Raw genomic sequence first — 17,801 nt, forward strand, 5'->3', positions numbered from 1 at the left:
GCATTACATGATAATATAAGTATCCAACGGTTGCAAATAAATCAGAAACTATCGAGCACGATAGAATCGATATTCTTTTCCTTCCGGTTTGTGACACCGGAATTTTAAGTATGCGTCGCGCAATATCTGCGGTACAATGGCGGAAAAAGATACGATGATAACAACCGGAGCGATGTTACCGCATTTCACAAAGTCCTCTATACGTGTTTGCTCGCTCCAGTTACCCATTACCGAACTTTCACATTTCCGGTACATCGTCGTCGGCGACTGAAGCAATCGCAGCGAAACTCTGTCGCTTCGTCTCGAAGCGATGGTTATCGTTATCAAAGAAAGGAAGTGAGACCGGCGCGCCATTTCGAGTGCTGACGCGTTTGTTAGTAAGTTGCTAGACGCATGGAGTTTCGAGACAGGCGTCTACGACGCGTTGATTTCAATCTTCCATTTGACGGATTTCCTCGACCGAAGAATCTTTTCCCCAAAGTATTAGTAAGATATGAACGCAATAAGTATACATTCGATATTGATAAAAATACTTTAAATTCTTCATGTCTTAAAATTGGAGGAATTTGAGAAATATAATAAAGTATTTATGTCGACATCAAAACAAATTATTCTGTGCAAATCTGCGAATTCTTAACTCGGGAATAGTCAGGGAATAGTTACCTGAGATGCTATTCTGTACAAGTCTACGATTTGTCATTATGTGTTTTGCACAACTTTTTTACCATACAAAATATCTGCGCAATACACATAATGACATTGAGAACTGTCGGTAGGCGTGTATAGAATCCCTGGAATATTTTTGCAACCCAGAAAAATGTGATTTATTGTAAAATATTGTATGAATATTGTTTAATATTTTTTTCCTTTTAATAATTACTTTTATGAATTATTAAATATGCACTTCCATCAAAGATCCATAATAAAAAAGCTATAATACATTAATTAAAATCTTTATTATTTTTTTAAGAAATACTGTCATAATAAATTATTTAATATGCTTATTCCATCTAATATTTGTTTGATTTCTACTTACTTTCTTCAGAAAATTGTGAATAAATCCATATTGTTTTCAAATATTAACAAATCAAAAAAAAATTCATATACAATATATTCTCAATAACAATGATTTTATAATTTGAATATAAACTATTATCTCAGATAATAGTTTTAAAAAATCTGGTAACTGATTAAACCGAGAGTTTAACTTTATGACTGAATTATAAAAAGAGAACAGAATTAGAAATATAATATAAATGCAATATAAACCAAAATTATTTTTATATCAAACACTATTCTAAAATATAAAATTCTAAAACTTTATATAAGAAGTATTCCAAGAGCTATCTGCAATCGATCGATGTAATATATTTTGCCGAAAGGTGCTACATCGGAATTTATTCATGACGCACTCGCAAGCTCGGCGGCACGTATGAGGATGAAGAGAGGAAGCCACTAAATTTTTCGCTTCAAACCTCTGTCTTCTCTCCCTCAACTTCCCTCTACTCCTTTCTCCTTACCGTCGCCCTCACTCTGGTTCCCTCTGATCGGAGCCGCCGCGAGATTAGAGGCTGCCAAATGAATTAAAAGCCAATTTTAATCAAAAGCGGGCACCGGCTTTTAGGCACGATTACTCCGGATAATAACTGGTAGGATGGGTCTGCACGTAAGAGGAAAAGAGCGAGATGGAAGGAGAGAAGAATGGATCCCATATATTACTTCTACGTGCTCCTCGCGATATAGGAACCAATTCGCCGTTCGTTACAGGTTCGCAACTACCCACATTTTTCTATCGCATGGTGAAGCAAACTATTCAGAAAGTTTTATCCCATGATTGACCAGCAATACAACCTGAAAAATTTATAAGACTTAAAAATTCGACTATCCTTTTGGAGAAACAGAGAAAAATTGTACGTGATTACTACATAACAAAAAGCATCAATGCGCAGTTATTAGTTGTTGATGTTGGACTTTGGCGCAAAGGTGAAACGATGCCGACTTGGACTGAGAACCACTGGGGCGCTACAATTTCGCAGCGTCGGCGTTATGAAAGCTATAATACAACGCGCGAGGAAGATGGTCGGTACCGACCGTGTAAAGCGCAAGAAAAAGTCAAAAGGGAAAGGCAAGAGGCAGGAGAGAACATAGCGTATAGATGCAGCTCTCTTGTTATGAGCGCGCGCGTATAACAGCGACCCTGTCATTAACACCTAAACGCACGATTGGCCGATGCGCGAGGATCATCTTCTCCTTGACGATGCACAGTAGACGAACACCGGTGCAAGACGGACGGGAATGTAATGCGAGGTATGCACGGGATGGATCAAAGGTGCGACAGGTGAAGTCTGGTTTATCGGGCTGACGCGGTAATCACAGCCCCCGCGACTCAAATAATTAAATTCCAGTTCGAACGATTCGTGCTGCCGGCGCAACCGATTCCTCATAAACATAACACGCCCCAGTTCAGATCTCTATCGCTTTCCCTCTTTCACGATGTCGTCATACCGAAATTCGCGCGGATGTCAGTCCGAAGGACACTTAATTCTGAAACATCAAATGTCAGACGGAACGGTTCGCAAAGTGTTTGGGGAATCATGTAAGTATGGTATGTCGTGTCACGGTAATTATAAGTACGGCGTATTACGTAGGTTATATTTGTGTTTGCTCAGTATGCGAGTAACGAAAAATTGATAATTATTATTTACCTTGATTGTAAATGATAGTTATTATCATGTTATTAACTGACTCACTTGAATTATGATTTATCATTCCAGCTTGGCTCAGTTACCCCTTGTTCAGAATTCCTGATCTTCTTGTACGTCTCTAATATTATTCTAATATTACTCTAGTTAAATCGCAACTCGGCATATTAAATATATAATTATATTAATGCAACGCATATTAATGCAACGATTAATAGATGCGTTAAGCGCAAAAAATATCTTACTCCATAATTATATAATTCTTTTACTTGTTTATCCGGGTATCGATATGTAAAACGATTCCCGGAAAATCACTATTGCGTATGAGCTTCGACATGCCTCCATACATTATATAATTCTAATTTTATTTAGTAAATATCATATTATCATAGAATTTTTACAATATAATAATGTCTGTTATTTAATAAAAAATAGGCTTTGCACAGTCGCGACATCAGCAACAACTCCAAGCTCCCGAAGATATGTCGTGGCGCGTTCTACCTCGGAACCTGGTACATGGCTCCTCAAGGACTCTCTCACAGTGTCTCAATCTCTCGTGCAGCAGCACACGCCGAGTCGCGAGAGAGGCTTGAGTAATCGCCGGTCAGGAGAGGCTCGTTGTCGGCAGTTGAGTGCCGTAAGAGGTGAGAGAGCAGAGTAACAGAGGGAAAAGGTGGAGGTAAAAGCAAGAAGACAGGAGGAGGTAAAAGAAGAAGGGCAGGAGATGAAGGAGAAGGAGGTACGCGAAGGTGATGGATCTCGGGGAGGTGCAGACGCGGCGCGCAGCGTGCGGCGCGAAAACTGGCTCCTCTGTTTGCACAAGCGAGCGCCTTCTTCCCTCCTTCCGAACCTTCCTTTCGTCCCCTACTTCGTTGGCAATCGTCTTAAGAGGAACCGCCTCGTACTCACGCCGCGTAGGGCGGACAGCCCGTTCGCTCGTTTTTCGTCCGGGATATCAGGCGCAAAATTCCCGCGAACTCGCGAATTCGCGAAAGGAACTACCGCGAGAAAAACGTTTCAACAGTGAAGGATCTTCATATGAACGAAATTGATGAAATTTAAATTATGATGTGGAATTTCTCTATTATATTAGAGGTATCTACAAAATAGTATTTGTACTGGTAAAATTTGAGAATAAAACGACTATACTGTGCCGCGTGTGTAATAAATAAATGATTTATATTCAAATCGTTCTAAATTCGTTTTAATCCACAATTAAATTATGTAAAAAATAAAATGATACAAAGTTGAAGAGTTTTCAAATTTCAAAATTTTTTACATTAATATTATTTTATTATTAATTTCAGATTCCAAAATATCCATTTCCGTGTTTGAAAACATTCGACTTCGGATTGTAAAGTTAACAAATCGGTAAATTAACGGAAACGAACGAATTGCAAGAGAGGTGTTTAATCATTATAATTCTATGTCAACGATTTAAGTACATTAATCAAAGACGCGAAATGTTTGACAAATGTTTAATAAATATATCATCTTAACGTCCTGTCCATAAATGAGTATTGCTTTCATAAATTTATGTGATTTATGTGAAGGTGATAAAATGCAAGTGGAAGATAAGCGAACACCCATGTAATTGTCCCATATATTTTGTTGAAGACTTTCAATTGCTTGAAAAATAAAACTAAATTCTCTTTTATTTCTGAATAATATCTGCTCGTAAAACTGATTCCAATAAATAGAAATGAGGCAAAATGCACTCGATGCACAACAAAATAAACGATGAGAGTGTCTAGCCGAAAACAATCAAGACGGGGTAAAATTACGTCGTAATTTATCGAGACTCCTCGGTGGTCGTCCTCCAGCTTTTACTCCTTTCGTTTCTTCTCCGACGTTTGTACGTCCGACAAACTGTTCACGGAAATAGGACTGCAGTTATTAGTTCGTAAAAATGGAAATTCACTCCGGAAGGCTCCGTAAAGACATTCTACAGCGAAAACGAGAGAGATAAGCTTTCCGATCGACTGAGGTCAATCGATAAGAATCACAGTAAATTAGAATTCTTTAATGCATCGTACTCCCGGATAAAAATCCCTTTCTTATATACAAAACTACACATTGATGTGATAAAAATGCTGACTAAAATTGATTCAATTAACAGATTTTATTATCTCATTCTAATGATTTTAGATATGTTATCATTATGCATATTTTTTTATTTTAAAGATAATTAATGCAAATCATATAAAATAAACATATAAAATGTGTTCAATGTTAATAATCAATTAACAATGCAATCGCGATAAATTTTATCAATTATGTCGAATTAAGTTAAATATTTGGAAATTTTAGAGCGTCTAAGAAAAATCTTCCACAAAAAAAAAAGACATTTATTTTCATAGATTGTAAGAGAAAAAAATACAGGAATGTATCTTTTTCTTAAAAGGTAACAATAAAAAACTATTAGGTTGTCCGGGAAGTTCGTGTCAATGTTGAAGGAAAATTGAAACGCAGAAAAGTTAAATTTTAGTATACATTTATTAAATTATATAGGTTAGTCGACACGAACTTTCCGGACAACCCAATACATAATATATAATAAACATAAAAATAAATTTTTAAATTATTTCTGCAAATTTAATTAAGAAAAAATTTCGGAAAAATAACAAAATATTATAATAGTCACAAAATAATTTTCTTCGTTAAAAAAAATATTGTGTATCGTATATAAATTAAATTAGCAACAAGTGAGACTTAACAATTTTGCGGTCTTACTTACGGTAGGGTGCATTGTAATCGTCGCGTCCCATTGCTTTGATCGAGCGGCCTATTACGGTAACATTGCCGCTGCTGCAAGTTGAGTAGAGACTCACGGAGCGCACCATCGCCGGCACCGCCCCGCACATCACCACCTACAATTACAAGAACCGTACGTATAGTCCAAAATTTGTTAGCTACGTGAATACAAAAATTATCAATTGTTCGTTCAAAAGTTGCTTTATCAAATGTTTAAATAACTTCTTCAAACTGAGAAACACTAGAAGTAAATTAATTAGCAAATGACTTATATAGACCGTGGTGCTTGTAATATGTTCAAAATCAATATTTTACGTTTTATAAGAAAATACAAAATTTATAAAAAAGTTCGTTTTATTATGGAGTATTTCTTCAAGGAATTAAATCATACTATTTATGACTATTTGATAAATTATTTAAATGCGGACAAAAATATAAGCACTTCTATATATATATATATATATTAAATAAAAATGATAAATTATGAAATGTACAAATATTGATTATAAAGAACAAAATGAGCAACTTGGTCCAGAGTTAGAATCGCGCTTAATATTATCTTGTCGTGAATTATCTGATAGTTTATCTTTCGTTGAATGTAACAACAAAGCTTTGGCGGGATAAGAATTCACAGACATGTTTTCAGAACAACGACCGAACTAAAAGTCGTTAAGGAACGTCGAAATTCTTCCACGGCCGCTGAGAATAACGCTTTTACGGTTCACATATCACGACATCGAGTCATTCGCTGATCTGCCAGTGCAGATTCTTCCCGCGGTGGATGCGCGCGGATAAAAATCCGCCGTCAGACGAAGACGGAGAGTCGTCATGCTGGCCGCTCGGAGATGGTGCATGCTGATGGCAGAGAGCTCGTTAACGAGCGGACACGAGCCATTCATTAATAGTCGCCGAAACTGGCGTTTCGTTTATATCAAAAGTGGCGCCGACAATGTTACGATAGCCGGTGCAACGCGCATTAGTCTGACAAACATCGAAATAGAAAGCTTACTATGATCGAGCAATCACGACGCTCGAATGACGCATGAATGTGCACGTATAGTAGACGTGAGACATTAGGAGAGTTGTATATGTGACGCGTTTCTCCTAAATTATAATTTCGTTCATATACTGAAAAAAATTGACTCAATCTTAATATATATATCTTCGAATAGTACTAAGTAAACATTTACTTACAATAAATAAATATTTATTCTAAAACAAATCATAGTTAAATCAAATTAATGTTTTTTGTACCAAATATTTATACATGTTATTTAGTAAATATTTACTTCGAACTATTTAAATATTTAAATGAATATTTTAAAGTTTAATATTTTTTTCGGTGTATGCATAAATATCTAAACTATAAATAAATACTGAATAAATTGATGAAATTAAATGATTGAATGAATTGCAACGTCCTTGCAATTGAATGTTAATATTTCAAAATTGAGATTATTTTGCTCATATTTTTTGCACATTACGTGTCAAAATCAATGCTACATGTTTGCTTTAAAATTTATTCCAAGGAAATATCGCCGAATAATAAATGTATAGTGACGAACAGATTTATGTGTGAATGTGGAGAAGAACAATTAAATTTACATTGCAGGATTTTATTGCAATTTCACGATCCTGTAACACGAGCCTTTTAATGTTGAGATGATAGATCGTATACAGTTCAACAGACAAATAGAGTAGACAACACACCATGCTTCTCTAACGATTAACATACAAAGTAGATCACAAACATTATAGAAACTGTTTATGACGGAATGACGTTGTCGCACAACATAACAAATTTGAATTCTGCGTTGCAACATCATGTGCAGATAATCGCGTTTATCCTGCCGCGCCAATAAAAACTTAACATGGTAATTGATTCGCGTCATCACCGTGATATTTGCATTATCATTTAATCGGCAGAATTTTCAAACAATAAGGATGCGAGTAAATGATGACAATTGTCAGTAAATAGTTCTTTGGAATTTTATATTGATTCTTCATTAAATTCTCACCTAGCAGACGTATCGTTAAGGCGATAGCCTCGAATACATTCATCTCGATTTACCATGCAGTTACTTTAACTATCGACGTCTAAATTTATCGCTCGCAATTCAGTCGACTATCCATTTAATTATTTATTGGACCAGCAAACCGTTTACTGCACCGCTCAAGACCGGTATCGAGGATACATAAATCTCATTTAAATACGATTCGAGTCTCCGCGCGATGAGACTGTCGCGCGAATTGTTCTTATCATCTTGGGAAGTCAAGCATAGCTTTTCATCAATTTCAAAAGCATAATAAATAACGAGTGCCATGCAAATCCAATCTCTGCGATATTCAACGATTCATATTGTATGATAGATGTTGAGTTTGAAAAATATTTTGTCAATGACAAAAATTATTTTACTATCAAATTGAGATAATCATAATTTAATAATCTAGTTATCCATAAATAATCCATAATCAGTAATTAGTAATGGCATCAAATTATTTTTGGCATCATTAGTCAAACATGGACAATCGGTTTATCGTTAACAATTTTATAAATTAAGAATTGATAAGATAAAGTATCTTAAAGTAAATGTTACAACAACATGCAGACAGTTTAGAAACGCGAGAAAGACTTGATCAATGAAGAAAGACTCGATTTATCATGCACGCAGTTAATCAAAGCACGATGGCAAACTAACGGTTCCGCAATGAATGGTGTCGTGGATACTTTAAAAAAATTTAAGCGACGTCAAAACTTATAGCGCTTTACGGCGCCCACAGCGGGGAATTAAACGTATGCCGCAATAAGTTAAGGATGAGTTCAAAGCCGGCAGCCGCCTCTCGGCCATATAAATTGTCAGTGCCTGTAAACGCGTAGGAGTGGAAGCGCCGATCATTAATCTATGGCAGGTAAGGTGCGTGCCGCTGTAATCGCCGATTTACTCGAGTCTTGGCACGAGTTTCAGCACGCGATCCTCTCGGGTCTCGACCTCTTCGTGCCGGGGATATCTCAGATCTGACCTAGTCATCCTCGCGATCGCGGCCTCCATATATCTTTACATACATTGAGCGAGCTAGGAAGTAGGTGATTTTGCGGCTTCAACGGAACTGTGGCTCACTATACGAATTCTATGCCACTCGTTACCGTTCACGAAACTAGGCCGACTAATCATCAAATTACTTTTATGCAATTGGCTGCTACAAATGTCGGTCGCATTCAAAGAGATAAGATTACAAACCGATTATAACGCGATAAAACGCTGGAACTGAGCTTTCCGTACTTTTACATTTGATTTCTCGATAATCGTTATAATATAAATATTTTCAAATCTCATAAATTACAAAACAAGACAATATTAACTAATTAACTATGAAATGTATCGTAGCCATTCATTTTCTCTAATAATCTTTTCTAATATTTATTATAACATTCTACAAAAATACTATGTATTTGTATCTCGAATAATGTATTTGTATCTCGAAATAGAGGGACACAATTTCTATAAATGTTATAAAAAGATTATATGTGGAAATACTCACCATCAGGAGGCACAAAATCTTCGCTAAAACGGCAAGCTGTGGTAACCTAGAAACAACAAAAATACACCCGTTAGTTAAAAATATTGATCGGAACACGAATGAAATATGCAATAAGTTCATTTCATCCAATTTGCGGCGATTCTAAGCAATCATGTATGCAAATAAATTTCGTGTGATTATATAGTAAACTCGCACAGTGTGTACAGTCATTACTATTTCCAATCGCACAAATTGAAAATACAAGGTGCATTTGATAAGTTGTAACTGATAAGAAAACCTGTGTACGAGATAATTAACACTAAAATGATGGTACAAATAGATTGTACCGAGTACGTATAAATCACATATTTATTAAAATCTTTAAATTATATAGTTTTTTAAAATATAAATATCCTTAAGAACAAGAATAAATGATAATTGCACTTTTGATAAATTCTAAAATTAGACTAATTTTCTAATTAAACTAGTTTAGATTCTTCATACACAAAGCGAAATTATGTTTAATATTTTGCAAGAAGGAAAGTTCTAGTATAGTTCAATGCAGCAATAAAAAGACAAATCTAATATCAATGAATAGGAAATAAAGGTTCTAAATCTTTATAGATCAAATCTTTATAAATCTTGGTAGTGCTTAAATAATTCGGTGTGAATTTATATATTTATATTATAAATCCAATCCTACAAAACTGTGCGAACTTAATTTTCAGTCTTGAAACGCAATTGTAACTGAACTAGAATAATAATATTACAAACCAACATTGTTCAAACTTTAAAATAGAATTTTAAAATATGTAAAATTATAAATTATTTCTAAATACAGATATACTATTTTCAGCAGCGAAGAAATGATACGAATGATCTCACGTAAAACCATCAAAAAAATTACCAATGTGTATGGGAAAGGCTCATTGGAGAATCGTAAAATAGTGACGCGGCCCACCGTACCGCAGGTTGTAAATGATAACCCAGTTACATACGAGTTACATGCAAGCCGCAAGCAGTTGCGCAATGCAAATGCATGTTTCTCATGTTACAGAACACAGGTGAATAGCGGTCGCGCCGGTACAAGCTTTTGCTACTCGTTCGCTTTAATTCGACTGCAGATTATTGGCTTGCCCGTGGTATCGCGGGGAGGATCAAACATGCCTTTCTTTCGCCTCATCCCGCCTACCTCGTCTTTCAATGCACTCGGTGCACCGCGTGGAATGCCGCTGGGCGGCCCCGATCCACTTAAAATATTCGCTTTGTCTCTGTCGAATGAAGAAGCATGACCTCCTTCATTTCTGATCAAGTTTTCATCGTTATCCGTCTTCTTCTCTTGGACATATCTTTTACAAAATCGTTGCGATTAAATGCCAATTAGATCTAATTTTTCGGACAGTGTAATCTCCGCACATAGGAATTATTCCGTTCACGTAGAAAATCTGCGACTGGAAGACAAGTTCACGATACAGATTTCGCCAAGGCTCTTTGCCATGCATTTATCATGCCACGCACTCCCCGCGCGATATACATCGGGTCATAACACTCGTAACGTGGAACGCGGTATAGTGTACGCAGTCGACTCGGGTTTCGAGATTTAATTGCATTGGCGCGACTATGGCAACGGCGTGGTTACTCGAAGCACAACTGAATTCGGCATCTGTTATCGCAGAAGTGTGTAAAGAAATTATTCATATTTTATCAAACTTATAAAAGAGTCTTTTATAAAAATAAAACGTCTCTAAAAGAAATCTATAAACGTCCACTTTTACCAATGTAAATTAATTTTAATCTACATAAATTTGATTTAACTTACTCTTTATCTTTTTTCTTAGTACTAAAAAAAGATAAAATGTAAGTGAAACTAAGATTAAAGTTAATTTACATTGGTAAAAACGGATATAAAAGACCTACAAATCTAAAAGGCCTATAGGATAAAAAATTAAAAGAAGTGTAATCACACGATTAATACCATGCATGAAAATCATCAACTTGGTTCAACATAATAACAATTACATATATAGAAATTTAAAATAACTTTATTTTAAAATAACTTTCTTTGAAAATAAAGATAATAATATTTATGTAATAAAAATATTATTAATATTATATATAATTTAGTGAGAAAGAATTTATAAATAGATCACGTTTGTGTGCGTTTTATCTAGCGCGGACACTCTCGCTTCTTCTGTACTGAGAGCCACTTGTAGAATGATCGTGCCACATTCCAAAGTATCTAATTTACGTCAGCAGCGTCAATATCGATTTTTCAATTTTCACATCAACGAAGACCACCATCTCTAAATCAAGGTGTACGAGTATTCCACTCGCCGGGATGCCGGTTTACATAATTGCAAACTTAGTCACAACGACATCCCGCTGACAACCTCTTGCTAGCCGTTTCATTAACAGCCGTGGATCACCTCGGATGCGATAATACACACGATGTACCGCGACGAAGGTAACCGTCGGCGGTGCGGCGTCGAAAGGCGCGGAGATATATTAACATTCGGATCTCCCGGGACATTTTACGTAAGGAGGAAAAATGTCCGTGAGATTTTTTACGTGTCATCAAGATGGAAAGAGTGCCGAGGACGAAGAATTCCAGTCTAGACTATTTCTGCACGTTTAATCGCGATCGTCGAATGATATTCTGGTTTACTACGCAATTCATTTTAATATTAGAACCGTCGATGGTGTCATTTGGTTTCGTTAATCATTTCAATTTTTTTCTTTATTGTATTAAATATACAGTACAAAATATTAAAAATATGTGAATATAATACAAACAATTCTAATCATACAAATAATATCAAAATAAATTTTCATTAACAAAAAACAAGAATAGGAAATTATCAAATTGGCACTTTTGACAGTTCTAGCAATCGGCAGTTTCAATATCAAATATCAATTTAATTATTGTCACTTTATTTCGATATTATCTAAAATTTATGAATTTTTCAAGAAATTTCGATAATAAATCTATTTATTAGTTGTGCATAGAATAAAATATTTTGATTAAATCAACAAAAAAGATCCAATCAGAATGATATTTTAGTGAGATCAAACAGAATTTCTGGTTATAACAACTAAAAAATGATTATGATAATCAGAAAGTCCATTTCAAAATGTAATTTGACCATTCAATTGGCTTTATCGAAATGTAATTTTATCTATGATCAAATTCTCGCTATAAATGCTTTAAAGTGTTTGATGAACCAATCAGAAGAAAGAATTTTACAAAATGACCAATGAAAAAATGCTTAAATGCATTTATAGCATTGCGTTGACCGTATCCTTCCTCATCTGATAACAAGAAAAAGAGAGAGACTTCTATCGCGCGTATCGATATCGATCGCATGGAGATCAGAGGTTGGATACATGCGCACACGCGCCACCGAACCGGACCCTGCGCGGTTGGAGGTATACACGTGGCCGCATCACGGAATTCCGAAGAGTCGCGAAATTCCGGAACGTCGTGAAATCCGACCGTGACAAATTCCAACACGCAAGAACGGCATGCGCGCGTCACGCGCCGTGTTGGCGCACTTCGTGACGCAGCATCCAGTTAATGTTCGTCACTTACGTCTTGTACCGATATCCGTTAATAGCCAAGAATGTAAAAAAAAAAAAAAAGAATACCTACTGAAGTTGTAGGAGAGATTCGCAAACGCACACTCTTTCTCGTCATTTTCTTTTGAAAAAAGAGATAATAAAAACGATAAGAGTGATTTCATGAAAGAGCCTAAAAATTCTAGAGTTCTTCAAATTTCTAAGTTCTTCAAATTTCTCAACGCGATGACAATGGAAAGGATTACGATCAGCGATTAAAGTAACGATTTTCCCTGAGTCTCTTCGTTACCGATTCATTGGCGTAGATTGAAATCCGAAGGATGTCCCAAAGGATGACGCGAGACATGTCAACGTGACGATGAAATCGTCGTAACTCACCCAACGATCACCGTAGACATAGCTGCGAGTCTCCGCCTCGGTGTGTCATCTCAGTCCATGCATTGTAAATCGTACGAATTATGACCAGCTAGCTGCAATAACGATTCAAACACGTCGTTTCGCCACAAATTCTCGCGGTTTCCGTTGTAGAATAGCGTACGATCTACGATGGATATACGTTTACATGACAGGACGTTTGACAGGTCGATGACACTTCGTGCGACTTGGTTCGATTGCACTTCTGTTCCGATCAACGCGAACAATCCAGTTTCGAAACCGGCGTGACGCGATCACTATATTACATCATCATCGGAATTCAGTCAAGAAAATCGTGCCGATTACGTCGCCACGATGCATCGCACTTGCAGCCGCGCAAGATCGATTGTGTGGAAAAGCCTATAACCGAGCCGAGCTTTTATACCTTTTTAAGCATTACATGCAGGTGATGAATTCCCGTCGCAGCATAGTCCGTGGACTTTTCGAGTCGAAGATTAACTTGGATTACGCTGATATCTACATTAATCGTAACGCTGACGTAATACCTAAAGTTCCCAGCAGTCACAAGAATGGTGATTCCTCGATAAACTGATCTTTATCAATCCAGACATTATTACAACGGTGAACCATCATTTGCATCGTTAAATCTCCCGACAGAAACACTAAATTTTAATGATATCACATTGGTCTATTGTATTGACAGGATATCAATTTGTCCTCACAAACCACGAATGGAAAATTAAATTCACTTTGCAGGGCCAAATGACGCCGGATGACGCGAGAAATCACTTCTCTCCTTCAGAATGATAAGAGATGCTTGTGTTTGATCGCGATTATAGATTGTAGATTTGAAAGACCACTTGATACATGCGACTTGGTAGTCACCGGGACGAGATCGGCACGGTGAATGTGCCGGCGAGGATGCAACCCGCGGCATGACATCCCGGACCACGTGAGGACTCATCCAAAGGGGATTTTGGTGGGGATATTTGTCGCCTGCCGCGTGAAAAACTGCCAACACTTGAATAGGCTCCGACACGACGATGAAAAACGCGGCTACCGACCCGACGCCGATGACTCTCAGCTGGACACCGCCTGTCGCCTAAGCGACGTACATGGATTTCGTTGCATGATTACACACCCTGGCTCGCTCGCAAGGAATCATGCTGGAGGATGATCGTGCTCGTTGTCAGGGTCGTTTAATGAGCGACCTAATCGATCACCTAAGTCGTCGTCCACAAAACCGATCGACGCGTACATCGACTTGTTGTGTCGTCAACTAAATGAATTGCTATCGAGCGACGAGTTTGGCATATCGTTCTACGCTGCAATGTATTGGTATAGACATAACTTTGTTATGAAACCACGTTAGCCGATAAATTTCGAATAATGCAATTTTCTTGTAAATAGGAAAACTATCTCAGTATTTATTTATCATATATTCGATATTAATGTTCTATTATAAAAATATCAATTTATATTGCTACTTACTAAAAGGCTGGGAAATCTTTCAATAAATCGAGTTTCCAACAGAGTTTCCAACGTTATAGGAGAAGGCAGATAAATGACGACATCTCCATTGAGGATAACCACGAGATTTACTACCTTTGTAGTGCCTATGCAGCACGAGCCGATCTACGCAAACGCCCCAAAGGAAGAAGTCACCTGGCATCGCCTCACAAAAGCTGGCTTCAAAATGTTTCCTACATTGCCGTAGCAAATTGCGACAAATCACGCGTGTCAATGGAATTCTCAGACGGCCACAGCAAATTGTCGTGACCAATCATAGCGGCAATGCGTCGCATCGCCAGCGTTACGATCAAGATCAACCCGTAACGCGGGTCATGATTTGATTTAGAACCAGTAAATTCGACCGCTAACTGACCGGGTCTAATCGCGCAGCGGACACAATATACAATCATTGTAACCGCAATCACATATTATTGGTACATCTGCAGATCAATGATTTTTTTTTTTCTTGATTAATATGTATGAAAATGATGATTCTAAAATATTTGATCGAATAATCAAGATAAATGATTAGACAATTTTGGGATAATTTTACAATTTCATTAAACTCTCAATGAAAATAAAAAGAGCTTATCAGAACCAACACCAGCTGTTTGGATGCACAGAAATCTCTTTATTCTCATATGAATGTAACAAAAACGAAATATATACAATAATTTCATTTTTTCTTTTAAACTACATAACAATGTCTGACAATTTGATGAGCGATGATTCTACTTTTTGACGCAAAGTATATGATTCCGATTTTGCTTTATGTACGTTTTTATATTTTTATTGTATAAGTTAATATTTTTGATAATTATTTGGCTATTCATTACATAGCAAATTGACATTTGGATAAAAGAACAATGAGCTAAATTGTCGGGATTCATCACCTTAAAATTTGCATGGTATTAATTATAGTTATATTTTTAGATAAGATTACTCCTGTAATTTAGATTTATATTTTATATTAATAAGGACTTAAATTGAAACGTTTATTTAATTCATTTTTCTTATATTCACGAAAATAAAAAGATTTCTGTGCATACAGCTGGTGTTGGCTCTGATAAGCTTTTTTTAATATTTATTAAATAATTTTCACTGAGAGATTCTTTCGAGCCTCATTTATATTTGTTCAATAAACTGTTCATCAGTTTAACACATGATAAAGAAAAATTTCCAACAATATTAGAATGTGTCATTAATAGATTATGATACTCAAAAATAAAATTGTGAAACAAATATCAATAAGAGAGTAAATTTTATGTCAATAAAGAAGCATCTTATCAGGATCATAAAAGCCTAATCTCCCTCAACTTAGAAAAATCTTATCAGTTTACTCCCTTCTGATTATTCTCGAATCAGATTAATATAAATAAAAATATTGTTTGTGTTTTTGATACATACATAAATAGAGAAAATGTATGTTTCTCTCCAATAATAATAATATAATATCAAAATTTTTATAAATAACATTTAATTTCAAGTATATTGTATCATAAGGATTAAATTCAAACTCACCCATGTGTCTGTTTCACTAATGATCAGTGACTTGGAAATAGTCGCGACTGAACATTTGAAATTTAATCTTCTTGTCGAATTTATGTGTCATTCGCATCATTTCTATGAAGAACATCTGCTAATCCGTCTATTTAATGTGACTATCTCCGAATTCCAGGAGATTATGGCGGACCGTCATCGAATTTGTCATCACGTCACTTTTTACGTCATGAATAATATTTTACACATGTTTGCTGCATCAGGTTGTTACTCGAAATATTTTAATTTTCCAAGAAAAGTATAATTGCTTCTGACTTAACTTTTAAGCGTTACATACCAGTTGTCATCGGATAAATTATGCTAATTAAATAATTCGCAATTGATCATTTTGATATTTTTTACTAATAATAAAAATTAACGGAAAACAGTTGCTTTTATCATTTTCACTTCATGTGAAAATATATCTTCACACTTCGAGTCGCAAACACTCGAATATAATTAGCATACAGACTAGAATCATAAAATACGCATAATATTTACGTTATAACATAGGCTAAAGCTTCCACTCTTGTGGTAATAATAGATCCATTACAGTGGCCACGATTACTTGCAATCTGCGTGTAAAAGATCAGATACGGAAACACGTCACTTGACAAAGTCGAAACAACACAGAACGTCCTGCGGACGGAACTATGCCAGCGTAGGATATGGTGCGTAAACTATCTCGTTGATCGAGCCTGACTTTTTCTTCTTTCCAGCACGAGCACACTCGTGCGTCTCCAGGCTGGTGCCACGTGAAGTGGTAGATAGTCGTCGACGTTGTGCGTTTATGGAGAATGGATAAGGAGACGACGAAACGCGTCCTGTAACGCTACGTAGAGAACTGTCGTGCGTCAAGTGTACCACGGCCGGGACGCAGGCGGGAGGAGAGAATGTGGAAAGAGAAAAGGAATATAAGGAAGGAAAGAGAGAAGAAAGCGCAAACAAGAAGAGGAGTCACGCGAGAGGAATACGCGACGTGGTTTTTGCTCGGAAGCCGCGACGTTCCGCCGGCGTCACATTCATTCTGACACGCTCCTCGTCATTCTCTCCTTCCTTGCTCCTAGCAAGAAAAAACGGCTACAGAGTAGCGGGATGAGAGCAAGGGGTGGATGAGCAAATATCATCATTGCGAAAGAAAAACTGTCTACGATGATTTGTTGGTTTTCGAGAATCATACGCCAGCAGCGAATTCTGTATTAAATAATTAAAATAATGATTAATTATCATTCGCAACATAATATATTCCATAATAAAAATAATACTTTTTTTCATTAATCTTATAACTATATATTCCAAATATAAAAGTATAAAATCACTTTTTAATTTTATAATATTTTGTAGGTAATCGCTTTGCGTCGATTATCAAATGACCTATTTCCGCATCTGATCTTTTACAGATTGCAATCAATTATGGCTACTGAATTGGATCTATTATCACAAGAATAAAAACTTTAAAATGCCAATAATTTATTGCGAATTCAGAATACTCATACTAATATTGAATTTGATTTATGATAATTATTTTAATTTTATTATTACTTTAATAATTATTATAATTTTTAACTATCATAAAAAAACTGAAATTCGATTAATACTCGTATACACTCGTAAACATTCTTTTACACTTGTGAAACGTATTGACGTTGGAATCGTATTGACGTATCATCCATGATGAGTCACCATTGAAACTGATATTGTACTCCGCCGATGAAGTATCATTAAGCTATCCCTTGCATTCCTAGCGTTTTACTTAGACCTACTTAAAAGGGTTGGATCATTCAATGCTCTTAGGGCGAGTATCGGTTTTAGACGAACCAACGG

At 36.0% G+C, this 17,801-nt stretch overlaps 1 protein-coding gene across 1 annotated transcript in view; it reads right to left on the bottom strand.

Moving 5' to 3' along the window:
- LOC108694806 (fibroblast growth factor 18) overlaps window positions 1-17,801 on the bottom strand; it is a 138,459-nt gene that overhangs the window by 4,224 nt on the left and 116,434 nt on the right. Inside the window, exons 2-3 of the mRNA XM_018204476.1 lie at window positions 8,997-9,042; window positions 5,440-5,572 (exon numbers count right to left, since the gene is read on the bottom strand). Of these exons, the coding sequence (XP_018059965.1) occupies window positions 5,440-5,572; window positions 8,997-8,999 (136 nt within the window). The 5' untranslated portion in view covers window positions 9,000-9,042. The remainder of the gene's footprint in view (window positions 1-5,439; window positions 5,573-8,996; window positions 9,043-17,801) is intronic.

The sequence above is a fragment of the Atta colombica genome, unplaced genomic scaffold (assembly GCF_001594045.1).
Source record: "Atta colombica isolate Treedump-2 unplaced genomic scaffold, Acol1.0 scaffold125, whole genome shotgun sequence".
Classification (NCBI taxonomy): domain Eukaryota; kingdom Metazoa; phylum Arthropoda; class Insecta; order Hymenoptera; family Formicidae; genus Atta; species Atta colombica.